This window comes from Bos mutus, chromosome X (assembly GCF_027580195.1).
Source record: "Bos mutus isolate GX-2022 chromosome X, NWIPB_WYAK_1.1, whole genome shotgun sequence".
NCBI classification, from domain to species: Eukaryota; Metazoa; Chordata; class Mammalia; order Artiodactyla; family Bovidae; genus Bos; species Bos mutus.
In genome coordinates this window covers 56,481,092-56,500,772 of record NC_091646.1, presented here as the reverse complement: position 1 = coordinate 56,500,772, position 19,681 = coordinate 56,481,092, and the positions used below count along the sequence as shown (strand labels likewise).

The following is a 19,681-nucleotide window of genomic DNA, read 5'->3' as shown; positions in this document are numbered from 1 at the left end:
GAAACAATAACAATGAATTGAATTTTGATTGAATTTGGTAAGTGCAGGCTACAAATCTTAAATATGAACTGTGGTTTTATGCAAAATGTTATTGTAACTCTAAATCATGTTTTCAAAGTTATTTGAAATAATATCCACCTGATGTGCTATTGACAATGGCAAAAGATGAATTTAAAAGTAAAGTATTTGAGTTCATAGTATTTGATCATATGTACTTTTAAAACATTTTGGAGGATTCCTCTTTATAGCATTGTAAATTTTCCTCATTATTTATAGCATTTTCTATTTGTGTAGATATTCTTTCAATTAAAAAAAATTCAGAATGACCATTCATTTTTTAAGCAGAATGGGCAAGGTCACATCACTTGTATTCTCTTTTTTTCTAAACCATCAACTTTATAATTCATTCCCAAATTTTCCATTTTTATTATGGCAGGATATATTGCTATGTGTGATTATTGTTTACCACTACACAGTGATTTTGTTTGTTCAGTTTTATTTTTGCTCAATAACTGCTGTACTTTTGTCCCTATCCATTCACTTACCAGTCCATTAAAGATAAAAGTAGTTCATTAAATTAAATATTTTTCAGCAAATAACCAATGTTAGAATGCAAAGACTGTTCCACAATTTATATACATATTTTAGCATAGAATCATTGAGACTACACAACAGTGAAAAGTAAGAAAATAATTTTGACCTCATATATGAAATTCCTTTCATTGGTGTGTGTGTACATATGCTATTTAGGGATTATAATTTTAATCACTGCACTTTAGGTTGAATTTCACAACTGATGAACTTTTCAAAAAATTTAAAAATGTATTATAAAAGCCATATATAATTTGCTATCCATGCCCATACTATCCCTCTAAACAACATATATAATTATTTGGAAAAAAATATTATCTTCTGCTTTGTTTATATGTATCTTTTTATCTTTTCCTGTATATAGAGTATTACAACTGTATATTTAACTGTATACTAAATATAAATGCATGTATATTTCTCTGTCATAAAATATTGTGTTTGAAGCATAACAAAAGTTATAAAGCCTTTCAGAGGTAATATATTTACAATTAATAGTATTTAATAACTATATGATACTGCAGCTAATATACTCAAAGTCCACTATTCATTTCATTAAATTTATCAGATGTTTACTGAATACTAAATAACATTATACATCAATAAAAAATGAACGTACTACACAGATGACTGTATTAGTTCCTTATTACTTTTGGAACAAGGTATGATATATTTAATAGCTTTAAATGATGCAAGTTTATTAGCTTGCAGTTCTGTAGGTCAGATGTCTGACATGGGTATCACTGAGCTAAAATCACAGGGCTGAATTTCTTTCTGTAAGCTTCCAGGATAGTATCAGTTTCCTTCCCTTTTCCAGGTTATCTCTCTGACCATTCTTCAATAATCATATCTTCCTCTGACTTTCCTTTCTACCCTCAAGTTAAGCCATGTAATAGCTCTATCTCCAGGTTCTCAGTCACATCTGAAAAGTCCATTTTGCCATATAAGATAACATATTCACAAGTTCAACTATTAGGACGTGGACTAAACATTTTTTGCTGAGCTAATGATATTATTCTGTCTGCCATAATGATAAACTTTGGAAAATCTTAACATCTACTAATGAAATAATAGACTTTAGCTCTCATATTATTAATTTTGCATTAAGCAAACAGTTTTTCTTTGAAGAATTTATCAGTTTGGGGCTTTTCATGCAAAATCAATGTGAAAATATATAAACACATATTTGACAAACTGATTTTTAATCTTATGGTGATTAGAATACTGATGTTGTAATTGCATATAAATATACAGAACTTTAAGAAATTCATTATGAATGAGTTATATAATAAAACAAATATTCTCTGTCCCAGAATGTCTATTATTCAGTCACATTTATTGCATATATGGATAAACAATAATGTATTTTTAATTGATCAAATTAACTAAATGTCAAATTTATTCATCAGTTTGTGATTCATAAACATAGTGAATAACTTCAGAGCTTTATAGCAATATTAATTATGATAAAAATCCTGAGAACCATAACAGTTACTGTAGAGCTATATAAAATAAACATTTTATTTTATTTTTATCAATAATTTTACAGCCACAGGACTGGAAAAGGTCAGTTTTCATTCCAACCTCAAAGAAAGAAAATGCCAAAGAATATTCAAACCACCACACAATTGCACTATTCTTACATGCTAGCAAAGTAATGCTCAACATTCTCCCAGCTAGGCTTCAAAAGTATGTGATCTGAGATCTTTGGGATGTTCAGGCTGCATTTAGAAAAGACAGAGGAACCAGAGATCAAGTTATTAACATCCATTGCATCATAGAAAAAGCAAGAGAATTACAGAAAGAAAGAAAAATAAAAGCCATCTACTTCTGTTTCATTGACTATGCTAAAGTCTTTGACTGTGCTGATCACAACAAACTATGACAAATTCTTAAAAGGATGGGAATACCAGACCACCTTACCTACCTCCTGGGAAATCTGTATTCAGGTCAGGAAGCAACAGTTAGAACAGGACATGGAAAAATGGACTGGTTCCAAGTTGAGAAAGAAGTACATCAAAGCTGTATATTGTCACCTTGTTTACTTAACTTATATGCAGTGTCCATCATGCAAAATGCTGAGCTGGATGAAAAATAAGTTGGAATCACGAGCACCTGGAGAAATATCAATAACCTCAAATATGGAGATGACAGCACCCTTATGGCTGAAAGCGAAGAGCAACTAAAGAGCCTATTGATGAAAGTGAAAGAGGAGAGTGAAAAAGGAGGCTTAAAACTTAACATTCAGAAAACTAAGATCATGGCATACAGTCCCATCATGTCATGGCAAATAGTTGGAGAAACAATGGACACAGTGACAGACTTTATTTTCTTGGGCTAGACTGCAGATGGTGACTGAGTCCATGAAATTAAATGACGCTTGCTCCTTGGAAGTTCACGGTTCATGTATTGTTGAAGCCTGGCTTGGAGAATTTTGAGCATTACTTTACTAGAGTGTGAGATGAGTGAAATTGTGCAGCAGTTTGAGCATTCTTTGGCATTGCTTTTCTTAGGGGTTGGAATGAAAACTGACTTTTTCCAGTCCTGTGGCCAGTGCTGAGTTTTCCAAATTTGCTACCATATGTTCAAGCTGGTTTTAGAAAAGGCAGAGGAACAAGAGATAAAACTGCCAACATCCACTGGGTCATCAGAATAGCAAAAGAGTTCCAGAAAAACATCTAATTCTGCTTTATTGACTATGCCAAAGCCTTTGACTTGTAGATCACAATAAACTGTGGAAAATTCTGAAAGACACGGGGTTACCAGACCACCTGACCTGCCTCTTGAGAAATTTGTATGGAGGTCAATAAGCAACAGTTAGAACTAGACATGGAACAACAGACTGGTTCCAAATAGGAAAAGGAGTACATCAGGGCTGTATATTGTCACCGTGCTTATTTAACTTATATGCAGAGTACATCATGAGAAACCCTGGGCTGGAAAAAGCACAAGTTGGAATCAAGATTGCTGAGAAAAATATCAATAACCTCAGTTTTGCAGATGATACCACCCTTATGGCAGAAAGTGAAGAGGAACTAAAAAGCCTCTTGATGAAAGTGAAAGAGGAGAGTGAAAAAGTTGGCTTAAAGCTCAACATTCAGAAAACAAAGATCATGGCATCCAGTCCCATCACTTCATGGCAAATAGATGGACAAACAGTGGAAACAGTGTCAGACTTTTTTTTTTGGGGGGGGGAGGGGGCCTCCAATATCACTGCAGCCATGAAATAAAAAGATGCTTACTCCTTAGAATAAAAATTATGACCAACCTAGACAACATATTAAAAAGCAGAGATATTACTTAGCCATCAAAGATCCATCTAGTCAAGGCTATGTTTTTTTTTCCAGCAGTCATGTATGGATGTTAGAGTTGGACTATAAAGAAAGCTGAGTGACGAAGAATTGATGCTTTTGAACTGTGGTGTTGGAGAAGACTCTTTAGAGTCCCTTGGACTGCAAGGAGATAAAACCAGTCCATCCTAAAGGAAATCAGTCCTGAATATTCATTGGAAGGACTGATGTTGAAGCTAAAACTCCAATACTTTGGCCTTCTGAGGCAAAGAGCTGACTCATTTGAAAAGACCCTGATGCTGGGAAAAATTGAGGCAAGAGGAGAAGGGGATGACAGAGGATGAGATGGTTGGGTAGCATCACTGACTCAATGGACATGAGTTTGAAAAAAACTCCAGGAGTTGGTGATGGACAGGGAGGTCTTGCATGCTGCAGTCCATGGGGTCACAAAGAGTTGGACAAGTCTGAATGACTGAATTGAACTGAACTGATCCTTGGAAGAAAAACTATGATAAACCTAGACAGCATGTTAAAAACCAGAGACATTACTTTGCTGACAATGGTCCATCTAGTCAAGCCTATGGCTTTTCCAGTAGTCATGTATGGATATGAGAGTTGGACCATCAAGAATGCTGAGCACTGAAGAACTGATGCTTTTGAGCTGTGGTGTTGGAGAAGACTCTTGAGAGTCCCTCGAACTGCAAGGAGATCAAACCAGCTGATCCTAAAGGAAATCAGTCCTGAATATTCATTGGAAGGACTGATGTTGAAGCCGAAGCTGAAATATTTTGGCCACCTGATGCAAAAAACTGACTCATTAGAAAAGACTCTGATGCTGGGAAAGACTGAAAGCAGGAGGAGAAGGGACAACAGAGGATGAGATGGTTGTATGGTATCACCAACTCAATGGATGAGTGTTAGTAAGCTCCGGGAATTGGTAATGGATAGGGAAGCCTGGCGTACTGCAGTCCATGGACTTGCAAGGAGTCATACATGAGGGAGTGACTGAACTGAACTGATTTTTATCAAATTCGTAATTTTAAACTATAAAAATTTAAACAATACTAACGAACATCCTTTTAGTATTGTTTAATTTTTATAATTTTAAATTATAAATTTGATGAAAATCATTTCAGTTCCCAAATCACTGCAGATGGTGACTGCAGCCATGAAATTAAAAGACACTTGCTCCTTGGAAGAAAAGCTATGACCAACCTAGACAGCATATTAAAAAAGTAGAGACATTCGTTACTTGGCCAACAAAGGTCCATCTAGTCAAAACTATGATTTTTCCAGTAGTCATGTATGGGGTTAAGAGTTGAATTAAAGAATGCTGAGCACTAAAGAATTGATGCTTTTGAACTGTGGTGCTGGAGAAGACTCTTGAGAGTCACATGGACTGCAAGGAGATAAAACCAGTCCATCCTAAAGGAAATCAGTCCTGAATATTCATTGAAAAGATTGAAGCTAAAGCTGAAACTTCAATACTTTGGATACCTGATGTGAAGAACTGACTTATTGGAAAAGACTCTGATGCTGGAAAAGATTGAAGGTAGGAGGAGAAGGGGACTACAGAAGATAAGATGGTTGGATGGCATCACCCACTATATGGACATGAGTTTGAGTAAGCCCTGGGAGTTGGTGATGGAACTCCATGGAACTTGGTGGGCTGCAGTCTATGGGGTCGCAAAGAGTCAGACATGACTGAGCGACTGTACTGAACAAATTGATAATAGGTCTTAGTGTTGGTTTCAAACACCCATCATTGTGTCTTGTGACCATCAAACCGTTTTGTTGCCAACATTAAAAATAAATTCCTAAGGTGTGATAGATTACACATATATTATTGCCATAATGTTTTCAGTGCAGAAAGACACAACATGTACCAGGTCCTCCCACTGTTTTTGAGTTTTATTCCAATGTTCCAAGTGTTTACCTTTGGGAGATCTTCTTACTCAGGTAGTAGGCTCACCCTCCAAGTTATGGCTTGAACGTTATATCATTGTAGAAGCTTATAATAACAAACCTTCACTAATAATAATCACTTCACCTCATAAATTCGATTGGTGAATTTCCTAGGAAAGGAAGTGCAAGTTAACCTTTCTTGAGTTCTACCATGTATCTGAAATAGCACTGAGGCCTTTCACATTCTTATTTTATTTAAACCTCACAATATCCCATTAATTTCCCAATATCAAAAAATATGGTTTTGTTTAAAGATACATGTTTATGATCAGGTATTTTAAAATCAGGTATATACTCAGTTTAAAGATGAGAGGTCAACATTTCTAACGTTATGGATTCCACCAACATCAAAAACTCGGTGCGAGATGACATTTCCTTTTGTATTTCCTTTTATATAAGGAACGGATTCCACAGAGTCCTTCTCCTGCTCCCTCTCCGGAAGAGAGTCATCGCCCTGGGAGCCAGACCTCCTCCCACCCCAGCAGCAGCGTGTCCAGCTCTCCCTCTCAGATGGATCACCATTCAGAGAGAATAGGTGAGTATCTCACCTGAAGCAAGGAACTGAAAGATAATCTTTCAGGAAATTCTTCATTAGGCAATAGTGAAGGGGGAAAAATCTGGGGGAGCTGATGCCTCCTTGATTTAAATGGTTTTTTAAAATGGTGAATTGTTATTGGAAAAGTCATATGAACAACAACAACAAAAATGTTAGTAGTTTGTTCTCCAGAAGAGTCTTAAATAATGTATCACTGGATCTGATGGGAACAATTTGATGGGAGTTTTATAGAATATAGGTTAATTCAATATGTTGGTATTTAGCAGCTAGTGTGACACAAATCACTTGCTATATTCACAGCACCCTTTGAATAATGGATGATAAAATATATTTTGTGCAGTTGATTATGTAAGAGTGATTAAAAAGTGAATCAATATATGATTTGCAATAATCTCAACAATTTTAATGTTAACAGAGGATGAGATGGTTGTATGGCATCACTGACTCAATGGACATGAGTTTCAGCAAACTTTGGGAGATAGTGAAGGACCAGGAAACCTGATGTGCTGTAGTCCATGGGGTCACAAAGAGTCAGACACGACTTAGTAACTGAACAACAGCAACAATAATTTAGATAAAAAAAATATTTGATCTAATATTTGGCATGATTTTTCACACATTTTTTAATTGTTTCAGAAGTCTTACACCTAGGACATTGTTCCATAAATAGTATAATATTATTTTCAGTGATCTGGTATACTGGAGACTCTAATCTAGCCACAGTCTGGCACTAATTAGCTATGACATCTTGGGTATGTCACTTAACCACCATGAGTATCTTTACCTAACATATGAATATGATTGGGCTTCTAGGTAGTAAAGAACCTGCCTGACGATTCAAGAGACATAGAGATGTGTGTTTGATACCTGGGTCAGGAATATCCCCTGGAGGAGGGCATAGCAACCCGCTCCAGTATTCTTGCCTGGAGAATCCCATGGATAGAGGAGCCTGGCAGGCTACAGTCCATGGCATTGCAGAGTCAGACACGACTCAAGTGACCTGGAACCCACACACATGCATAGATATGATTAATGCTCTGCCTATTGCACTGGAGTTTTGTGAGGTCTAATGAAATAATATGTGGGAAAATACTTCAGAAATTTAAAGCACTAAGGAAATGTGATGGATAAACATTATTTTTTTTCTCTGTGGCTTTACCTTGATTGCTTATCAACTGCTGTCTGATCCTACTCAGGCATACAGATGTTACCCACTGCATTCAGCTATAACTAATTTTCATATAATATATGATAATTATGAGTCAGGTGAGCTAAGTAAAATCTTTGTTAATCTTCTATACCTACACAAGTCCAATTTTGTAGGTATCCATTTCCTCTAGGGAAAATAATTTCTGCTCTTCTTTTAATCTTATTATAGGAATATTTATTTCATGTAAATTCTAAATTTTTACAATTCATAATAATGATCATCTCAAGTCTGTCCAAAATAATGTTTTTGTGGGGGAAGAAAGGAATTTGAGGGATTAGGGAAGGTTTTACATTCTGGATTTGTTCTGGGAAAGGATAAAGATGATTTCACTCTTGTGGAAATTCATCCAAGTCTCATTTAGCTTCTCAATTTTATGTATTCTTTGTAGCTATTTAGCTTTGTAGTGATCTCAGTGACTCACAAAACTGTCTCCCCATTATGATCGCCTATGGAAGGTTTACAAATATGGATGCCCAGGCCACACGCTCAGTCTCATGTACCTGGTGTAGTATAGAGCCTAACAGCAGCGTTCTGTTTTGCTTTTCAATATATCCTCAGAATATTCTAATGTGCAGCCAGAGTTAAGAACCACTGAATTAGAACTTTTAGCTAATATCCATACTGGAGTAAATTTAATTCCTGGAAGAAGTGACAGAGGTTTTCTAGCTTAACTCTCTTCTGTGGATAAAGCCTAATTTACTTGTTACAATATTGTGTGCAACTGATTAAAGGGAGTCTTAGGATATAGCCAAATGACCATTAAGCAATCAAGAAACACATATTCTTCTATTAGAATAATCTTTGTATTGATGAGGGAGGGGGTGGAGAGTAAAAGGAGAGAGAGAATTATTTAGAGTACTGGTTATAAGCAGAGCACATAGGGAAATTTTAGAGTACCATGCCTGGTGGGGCCAACCAAGATGGATGGGTCATGGTGGAGAGGTCTGACAGAATGTGGTCCACTGGAGAAGGCAATGGCAAACCACTTCAGTATGCTTGCCTTGAGAACCCCATGAACAGTATGAAAAGGCAAAATGATAGGATACTGAAAGAGGAACTCCCCAGGTCAGTAGGTGCCCAATATGCTACTGGAGATCAGTGGAGAAATAATTCCAGAAAGAATGAAGGGATGGAGCCAAGGCAAAAACAACACCCAGTTGTGTGTGTGGCTGGTAATAGAAGCAAGGTACAATGCTGTAAAGAGCAATATTGCATTGGAACCTGGAATGTCAGGTCCATGAATCTATGAAAATTGGAAGTGGTAAAACAGGAGATGGAAAGAGTGAATGATGACATTCTAGGAATCAGTGAACTAAAATGGACTGGAATGGGTGAATTTAACTCAGATGAACATTATATCTACTACTGTGGGCAGGAATCCCTTAGAAGAAATGGAGTAGCCATCATAGTCAACAAAAGAGTCTGAAATGCAGTACTTGGGTGCAGTCTCAAAAATGACAGAATGTCTTTAATCCATTGTATATTCTTGCCTCCTTTGTCAAAGATAAGGTGTCCATATGTGCGTGGATTTATCTCTGGGCTTTCTATTTTGTCCCATTGATCAATATTTCTGTCTTTGTGCCAGTACCATACTGTCTTGATAACTGTGGCTTTGTAATAGAGCCTGAAGTCAGGTAGGTTGATTCCTCCAGTTCCATTCTTCTTTCTCAAGATCGCTTTGGCTATTCAAGGTTTTTTTGTCATTCCATACAAATTGTGAAATTATTTGTTCTAGCTCTGTGAAGAATACCGTTGGTAGCTTGATAGGAACTGCATTGAATCCATAAATTGCTTTGGGTAGTATACTCATTTTCACTATATTGATTCTTCCAATCCATGAACATGGTATATTTCTCCATCTATTAGTGTCCTCTTTGATTTCTTTCACCAGTGTTTTATAGTTTTCTATATATAGGTCTTTAGTTTCTCTAGGTAGATATATTCCTAAATATTTTATTCTTTCCGTTGCAATGGTGAATGGAATTGTTTCCTTAATTTCTCTTTCTGTTTTCTCATTATTAGTGTATAGGAATGCAAGGGATTTCTGTGTGTTGATTTTATATGCTGCAACTTTACTATAGTCATTGATTAGTTCTAGTAATTTTCTAGTGGAGTCTTTAGGGTTTTCTATGTAGAGGATCATGTCATCTGCAAATAGTGAGAGTTTTACTTCTTCTTTTCCAATTTGGATTCCTTTTATTTCTTTTTCTGTTCTGATTGCTGTAGCCAAAACTTCCAAAACTATGTTGAATTGTAATGGTGAAAGTGGGCACCCTTGTCTTGTTCCTGACTTTGGAGGAAATGCTTTCAATTTTTCACCATTGAGGATAATGTTTGCTGTGGGTTTGTCATATATAGCTTTTATTATGTTGAGGTATGTTCCTTCTATTCCTGCTTTCTGGAGAGTTTTTATCATAAATGGGTGTTGAATTTTGTCAAAGGCTTTCTCTGCATCTATTGACATAATCATATGGCTTTTATTTTCAATTTGTTAATGTGGTGTATTACATTGATTGATTTATGGATATTGAAGAATCCTTGCATCCCTGGGATAAAGCCCACTTGGTCATTGTGTATGCGATCTTTTAATGTGTTGTTGGATTCTGATTGCTAGAATTTTGTTAAGGATTTTTGCATCTATGTTCATCAGTGATATTGGCCTGTAGTTTTCTTTTTTTGTGGGATCTTTGTCAGGTTTTGGTATTAGGGTGATGGTGGCCTCATAGAATGAGTTTGGAAGTTTACCTTCCTCTGCAATTTTCTGGAAGAGTTTGAGCAGGATAGGTGTTAGCTCTTCTCTAAATTTTTGGTAGAATTCAGCTGTGAAGCTGTCTGGACCTGGGCTTTTGTTTGCTGGAAGATTTTTGATTACAGTTTCAATTTCCGTGCCTGTGATGGGTCTGTTAAGATTTTCTATTTCTTCCTGGTCCAGTTTTGGAAAGTTGTACATTTCTAAGAATTTGTCCATTTCTTCCACGTTGTCCATTTTATTGGCATATGATTGTTGATAGTAGGCTCTTATGATCCTTTGTATTTCTGTGTTGTCTGTTGTGATCTCTCCATTTTCATTTCTAATTTTATTGATTTGATTTTTCTCCCTTTGTTTCTTGATGAGTCTGGCTAATGGTTTAATTTTATTTATCCTTTCAAAGAACCAGCTTTTGGTTTTGTTGATTTTTGCTATGGTCTCTTTTGTTTCTTTTGCATTTATTTCTGCCCTAATTTTTAAGATTTCTTTCCTTCTACTAACCCTGGGGTTCTTCATTTCTTCCTTTTCTAGTTGCTTTAGGTGTAGAGTTAGGTTATTTATTTGACTTTTTTCTTGTTTCTTGAGGTATGCCTGTACTGCTATGAACTTTCCCCTTAGGACTGCTTTTACCGTGTCCCACAGGTTTTGGGTTGTTGTGTTTTCATTTTCATTCGTTTCTATGCAAATTTTGATTTCTTTCTTGATTTCTTCTGTGATATGTTGGTTATTCAGCAGCGTGTTGTTCAGCCTCCATATGTTGGAATTTTTAATAGTTTTTCTCCTGTAATTGAGATCTAATCTTACTGCATTGTGGTCAGAAAGGATGCTTGGAATGATTTCTATTTTTTTGAATTTACCAAGGCTAGCTTTATGGCCCAGGATGTGATCTGTCCTGGAGAAGGTTCCATGTGCGCTTGAGAAAAAGGTGAAATTCATTGTTTTGGGATGAAATGTCCTATAGATATCAATTAGGTCTAACTGGTCTATTGTATCATTTAAAGTTTGTGTTTCCTTGCTAATTTTCTGTTTAGTTGATCTATCCATAGGTGTGAGTGGGGTATTAAAGTCTCCCACTATTATTGTGTTATTGTTAATGTCTGCTTTCATACTTGTTAGCATTTGTCTTACATACTGTGGTGCTCCCGTGTTGGGTGCATATATGTTTATAATTGTTATATCTTCTTCTTGGATTGATCCTTTGATCATTATGTAGTGACCACCTTTGTCTCTCTTCACAGCCTTTGTTTTAAAGTCTATTTTATCTGATATGAGTATTGCTACTCCTGCTTTCTTTTGGTCCCTATTTGCATGGAAAATCTTTTTCCAGCCCTTCACTTTCAGTCTGTATGTGTCCCCTGTTTTGAGGTGGGTCTGGTGCTGGGAAAACTGGTCAACCACTTGTAAAAGAACGAAACTAGAACACTTTCTAATACCATACACAAAAATAAACTCAAAATGGATTAAAGATCTCAATGTAAGACCAGAAACTATAAAACTCCTAGAGGAGAACATAGGCAAAGCACTCTCCCACATACATCACAGCAGGATCCTCTATGACCCACCTCCCAGAATATTGGAAATAAAAGCAAAAATAAACAAATGGGAACTAATTAAACTTAAAAGCTTCTGCACAACAAAGGAAACTATTAGCAAGGTGAAAAGGCAGCCTTCAGAATGGGAGAAAATAATAGCAAATGAAGCAACGGACAAACAACTAATCTCAAAAATATACAAGCAACTCCTACAGATCAACTCCAGAAAAATAAATAACCCAATCAAAAAATGGGCCAAAGAACTAAATAGACATTTCTCCAAAGAAGACATACAGATGGCTAACAAACACATGAAAAGATGCTCAACATCACTCATTATCAGAGAAATGCACATCAAAACCACTATGAGGTACCATTTCACACCAGTCCGAATGGCTGAGATCCAAAAGTCTACAAGCAATAAATGCTGGAGAGGGTGTGGAGAAAAGGGAACCCTCTTACACTGTTGGTGGGAATGAAAACTAGTACAGCCACTATGGAGAACAGTGTGGAGATTTCTTAAAAAACTGGAAATAGAACTGCCTTATGATCCAGCAATCCCACTGCTGGGCATACACACTGAGGAAACCAGAAGGGAAAGAGACACGTGTACCCCAATGTTCATCACAGCACTGTTTATAATAGCCACGACATAGAAGCAACCTAGATATCCATCAGCAGATGAATGGATAAGAAAGCAATGGTACATATACACAATGGAGTATTACTCAGCCATTAAAAAGAGAACATTTGAATCAGTCCTAATGAGGTGGATGAAACTGGAGCCTATCATACAGAGTGAAGTAAGCCAGAAGGAAAAACACCAATACAGTATACTAACGCATATATATGGAATTTAGAAAGAGGGTAACAATAACCCTGTGTACGAGACAGCAAAATAGACACTGATGTATAGAACAGTCTTATGGACTCTGTGGGAGAGGGAGAGGGTGGGAAGATTTGGGAGAATGGCATTGAAACATGTAAAATATCATGTATGAAACGAGATGCCAGTCCAGATTCGATGCCCGATCCTGGATGCTTGGGGCTCGTGCACTGGCACGACCCAGACGGATGGTATGGGGAGGGAGGAGGGAGGAGGGTTCAGGATGGGAAACACATGTATACCTGTGGTGGATTCATTTTGATATTTGGCAAAAGTAATACAATTATGTAAAGTTTAAGAATAAAATAAAATTAAAAAAAAATAAAGTTCCAGTATATTTCTACAAAAAAAAAAAAAAAAACAGAATGATCTGTTTGTTTCCAAGGCAAACCATTAAATATCAGAGTAATCCAAGTCTATGCCCCAACGACTACTGATGAAGAAGCTGAAGTTGAACGTACTATGAAGACCTACAAGACCTTTTAGAACTAAAATCCCTAAAGATGTCCTTTTCATTATACGGGACTGGAATGCAAAAGTAGGAAGTCAAGAAACACCTGGAGTAACAGGCAAATTTGGCCTTGGAATACAGAATGAAGCAGGGCAAAAGCTAATAGAGTTTTGCCAAGAGAAGGCACTGGTCATAGCAAACACCTTCTTCCAACAACACAGGAGAAGTCTCTACACATTGACATCACCAGATGGCCAACACCAAAATCAGATTGATTGTATTCTTTATAGCCAAAGATGGAGAAGCTCTATACAGTCAGCAAAAACAAGACCGGGAGCTGACTGTGGCTCAGAACATGAAATCCTTATTGCCAAATTCAGACTTACATTGAAGACAGTAGGGAAAACCAATAGACCATTCAGGTATGACCTAAATCAAATCCCTTATGATTATACAGTGGTAGTGAGAAATAGATTTAAAGGACTAGATCTGATAGATAAAGTGCCTGATGAACTATGGACTGAGATTCATGACATTATACAGGAGACAGGGATCAAGACCATCCTCATGGAAAAGAAATGCAAAAAAGCAAAATGGCTGTCTGGGGAGGCCTTACAAATAGCTGTGAAAAGAAGAGACATGAAAAGCAAAGGAGAAAAGGAAAGATATAAGCATCTGAATGCAGAGTTCCAAAGAATAGCAAGAAGAGATAAGAAAGCCTTCCTCAGCGATCAATGCAAAGAAGTAGAGGAAAACATCAGAATGGGAAAGACTAGAGATCTCTTAAAGAAAATTAGAGATACCAAGGGAACATTTCATGCAAAGATGGGCTCGATAAAGGACAGAAATGGTATGGACCTAACAGAAGCAGAAGATATTAAGAAGAGGTGGCAAGAATACACAGAAAAACTGTACAAAAAAGAGCTTCACAACCCAGATGTTCACTATGGTGTGATTACTCACCTAGAGCCAGACACCCTGGAATGTGAAGTCACGTGGGCCTTAGAAAGCATCACTACAAACAAAGCTAGTGGAGGTGATGGAATTCCAGGAGAGCTATTTAGTATCCTGAAAGATGATGCTGTGAAAGTGCTGCACTCAATATGCCAGCGAATTTGGAAAACTCAGCAGTGGCCACAGAACTGGAAAAGGTCAGTTTTCCTTGCTATCCCAAAGAAGGGCAATGCCAAAGAATGCTCAAATTACTGCACAATTGCACTAATCTCACACGCTAGTAAAGTAATGCTTAAAATTTTCCAAGTCAGGCTTCAGCAATACGTGAACTGTGAACTTCCAGATGTTCAAGCTGGTTTTAGAAAAGGCAGAGGAACCAGAGATCAAATTGCCAACATCCGCTGGATCATGGAAAAAGCAAGAGTTCCAGAAGAACATCTATTTCTGCTTTATTGACTATGCCAAAGCCTTTGACTGTGTGAAGCACAATAAACTGTGGAACATTCTGAAAGAGATGGCAATACCAGACCACCTGACCTGCCTCTTGAGAAACCTATATGCAGGTAGGAAGCAACAGTTAGAACTGGACATGGAACAACAGACTGGTTCCAAATTGTAAAAGGAGTACGTAAAGGCTGTATATTGTCACCCTGCTTATTTAACTTATATGCAGTGTACGTCATGAGACATGCTGGGCTGGAAGAAGCAAAAGCTGGAATCAGGATTGCCAGGAGAAATATCAGTAACCTCACATATGCAGATGACACCACCCTTATTGCAGAAAGTGAAGAGGAACTCAAAAGCCTCTTAATGAAATTGAAAGAGGAGAGTGAAAAAGTTGGCTTAATGCTCAACATTCAGAAAACAAAGATCATGATATCTGGTCCCATCACTTCATGGGAAATAGATAGGGAAACAGTGGAAACAGTGTCAGACTTTATTTTTTGGGCTCCAAAATCACTGCAGATGGTGACTGCAGCCATGAAATTAAAAGATGCTTACTCCTGGCAAGAAAAGTTATGACCAACCTGGATAGCATATTGAAAAGCAGAGACATTACTTTGCCAACAAAGGTCCGCCTTGTCAAGGTTATGATTTTTCCTGTGGTCATGTATGGATGTCAGAGTTGGACTGTGAATAAAGCTGAGCACCGAAGAATTGATGCCTTTGAACTGTGGTGTTGGAGAAAACTCCTGGGAGTCCCTTGGACTGCAAGGAGATCCAACCAGTGCATTCTGAAGGAGATCAGCTCTTGGTGTTCTTTGGAGGGAATGATGCTAAAGCTGAAACTCCAATACTTTGACCATCTCATGCAAAGAGCTGACTCATTGGAAAAGACTCTGATGCTGGGAGGGATTGGGGGCAGGAGAAAAAGGGGATGACAGAAGATGAGATGCCTGGATGGCATCACCGACTCGATTTACGTGAGTTTGAGTGAACTCCGGGAGTTGGTGATGGCCAGGGAGGCCTGGTGTTCTACGATTCATGGGGTCACAAAAAGTTGGACATGACTGAGTGACTGAACTGAACTGTCATACACATATTTTAAAGGATGTCTTATGTTTATAAATAAAATATGTCAAAGCAGTATAGTATTATAAAAAAAAATCTTGACAACATAAAGTATTTCTAATTACACTGACAGCAATTATACTCTTTATGTGCATTCAGCAATTGTTGAAGCATGATGAGATTGTCTATAACTGCATAAAAAGTTTTGATGATTTTTGTTTTAAAGTGACCATATTTATTGATGGTGCTATATAATATTTTAATAAAGTATAAATAAGGAATATTAAGTGATAAACTGAAATTGTCATGATTTTCCTCTTTCAATATAAATGTTTTGTGAAGTACTTACAACAACGACCAGAAAATTATATCATATCTATTAATTTTGCTATATATTTGCAAAAACTCTGTAAGGTACATTTGAATCATAATTATTTTAAACTCATAAGATTAAATGCAAAATTCATTTCAGAAGCATTTTTGGAATTATTGATTATAGAGGTAAATAGCTAATTTGCACATGAATTTTAAAAGAGGATATATTTTAAATGATTTAAAGAAATATGTTAGAAATTATATATGTACTATGCATTAATTATACTTTAAAAATCGTGATTGAGCAGCTTATTGATTTTTAAATTGCATGATCATCATACCAACAAAAATCTTTTCAGTGGTTCATAAGTAGAAGTGTATAAAATTCCTGTTAGTTATTTATTGTGGTAAAATAGCTATTTATGCAATGCTTTTCTGCTTTTCTTTTGCGTATTTTGCAAGAGAATTACTCACTTAAATCTTTTACTTATAGTTATGATGCCCAACAATAGAGAGGACCTTATTGTTGACCAGGATACTGGACCAACTATCAAAAAATTCCAAAGGGAAAATAAAGGTAAAATAATTTTTGCTTATTTAATGTACATATAAAGATTGGACACTAGCTCACTTAACACCCTATTGCGGTATATTGTATACACATTTCCCTCAGTCAGAATAGATCTATACTGACTTTGGATAAATTCTTTTAGTATTAAAAATAATATTTACCTGAATTTTATTTGATATTATAAATAACATATTAACCTGAAGTTTCTTAGTGCCTGTGGTTGGAAGTTTTACCCTAAGCTCTTTATATTATGCCTGATTAGAGACATCTGATTCTCTTTTTATTATGTTTGTACTTTGTTGACTATATTTAAATTAATCATCATTTTATGGTTATGTTTGAAAAACTTGAGTTGCTGTCATGCAGGAAGATGTTACCCTCAACATGCAAAAGTGATTTTAAAAGTATATGCTGATTTAGACATTTCAAATGAAATTTTAGCAAGCTACTCCAATCATGTATTTACCTAGAATGATGACATCAATCTGGCTTGTAATCAACTGACAAATGTGTAATTTCTGCACAGCATCCAATTTTTTCTTAGGATATCTGTTTGAAGAAGGTAGGGAGAGTAAGAATTTCAGTCACATTTCCTTGATATGAAAACTGAGTACAACTTTGTTTAAAAGACTTAAGGTAAGAGTAAAGGAAAATATATCGGCATATGTTATAGGCTATGCACTATGATTGTCATCATGAATTTATTAACTCTAAGCTAAAGAACATAAGCTAATAGGTAATTTGTCAGATCACCAGATGGTCTGACTGTACTTCACTATTAGGATGCATTTTTCTGTCTTTAATAAAGATGCTGATAATATGTAGGAAAAAAAAAAAAAAAACCTCCATGAACAGCTGAGGAGTTGACGGAGAATTTTCTTTTACTTTTTCTCTAGACTTAACTTGCTTTCTAATTACCTAGATGAGCATTTTAGTTAGAATTTGGAATATTCTAGGATTTTAATTTCATCGAACCATGTTTGGTTTTCTTGCCATATGTTTTGTCTTTTCTTATTCAAAGACTGTACTTTCTGGGGCCCAAGTTGTAAATGCTTGATTTCAGAAAAGTTGTCAGAGTGGAAGAAGTCAAGTTTAGTATATTAAATTACCCAAACACTTACAGAGGTAATGGAACTGTAGTTAAAGATGAAACTTCATTCATAACTCAGCAACAATTTGTTCCTGAAACCTCTTTCCCAGCAAGTGATGACAATTTGAAGGACAGCTTGGTAGTAAAGCAGATTTTCTAGGAAAATCTCAAGCTGTACATGATACACATGATTCCATCAGAACTGCAAACCCCATAAGTCACAGTGGCATTTAGGACTGGCTTGTGTGCTGCAATGCTCAAGGACACACTGCTACGTCTAATGAAAAATCAGCTGGAGTGCTAGTACAGATGTACAGTAACTGAATTTCATAAAAATACACAGTGGTATGCACTGCCATTTCTGAGTCTCTTGCTGTGGAATGGCACAGTTATACTCATTTGAAATAGATTGGTCACACATCCTGATGAGGATATTAATAGACAAGAGTGACATATTAAACTGCATTTATTCAGTTATAATGGAAAGCTTATCTTTTTTTCTGATTTATTCATTCCTTGATTTATTTGGTTTAGGGTCACTGTTTTATTTTATTTTTTGTTTCTTAAATTTTTATTTCTCTATTTTTAAAATTTATTTATTTATCTTAATTGAAGGCTAATTAATTACAATATTGTAGTGGCTTTTGCCATAAAGTGACATGAACTAGCCATGGGTGTACATGTGTTACCCATCCTGAACCACCCCCTCCACCTCCTTCCCCATCCTTTCCCTTGGAATCGTCCCAGTACACTGGCCCTGAGCACCCTGTCTCATGCATCAAACCTGGACTGGAAATCTATTTCACATATGGTAATATACATGTTTCAAAGTTATTCTCTCAAATCATCCCACCCTCTCCTTTTCCCACAGAGTCCAAAAGTCTGTTCTTTACATCTGTGTCTCCTTTGCTTTCTAACATATAGGGTTATTGTTACCATCTTTCTAAATTCTGTATATATGTGTGAATATACTGTATTGGTGTTTTTCTTTCTGACTTACTTCACTCTGTATAACAGGCTCCAGTTTCATCCACCTAATTAGAACTGACTCAAATGAATTCTCTTTAAGAACTGAGTAATATGCCATTATGTATATGTATCACAACTTTCTTATACACTTGTTTGCCGATGGACATCTAGGTTGCTTCCATGTTCTAGCTATTGTAAACAGTGCTGCGATGAACATTGAGGTACACATGGTTTCCTTGGTGTGTATGCCCAGCAGTGGGATTGCTGGGTCATATGACAGTTCTATTACCAGGTTTCTAAGGAATCTCCAAACTGTTCTCAATAATGGCTGTACTAGTTTGCATTCTAGCCAATGGCATAAGAGGGTTCCATTTTCTCCACACCCTCTCCAGCATCTATTGTTTGTAGACATTTTGATAGCAGCTATTCTGACCAGCGTGAGATGGTACTCCATTGTAGTTTTGATTTGCATTTATCTGATAATGAGTGACATTGAGCAACTATTCATGTGTTTGTTAGCCATCTGTAGATCTTCTTTGGGGAAATGTCTGTTGAATTTTTTGGCCCATTTCTTCATTAGGTCATTTACTTTTCTGGAATTGAGTTGCATGAGCTGCTTATATATATTTGAGATTAATTATTTGTCAGTTGCTTTGTTTGCTGTTATTTTCTCCCATTCTAAAGGCTGTCTTTTCACCTTGCTTATAGTTTCCTTCGTTGTGCAAAAGCTGTTAAGTTTAATTGGGTCTCACTTGTTTATTCTTGCTTTTTTTTTTTTTCAAGGTATTATATCATGTAATTTCATTTTATTAAAAGAAGCTGCATTCTTTTTGGACAGTGATATTACAGAGATAATCCTCTGTGTTTTTTTTAATTTTATTTTATTTTTAAACTTTACAATATTGTATTGGTTTTGCCAAATATCAAAATGAATCTGCCACAGGTATACACGTGTTCCGCATCCTGAACCCTCCTCCCTCCTCCCTCCCCATACCATCCCTCTGGGTCATCACAGTGCACCAGCCCCAAGCATCCAGTATCGT

At 36.3% G+C, this 19,681-nt stretch overlaps 1 protein-coding gene across 1 annotated transcript in view; it reads left to right on the top strand.

The window, feature by feature from the left end:
- Positions 1–19,681, top strand: part of DACH2 (dachshund family transcription factor 2) — an 864,952-nt gene that overhangs the window by 709,206 nt on the left and 136,065 nt on the right. The window contains exons 7-8 of the mRNA XM_070366582.1: positions 6,243–6,378; positions 16,502–16,585. Coding sequence (XP_070222683.1) covers positions 6,243–6,378; positions 16,502–16,585 — 220 coding nt within the window. The remainder of the gene's footprint in view (positions 1–6,242; positions 6,379–16,501; positions 16,586–19,681) is intronic.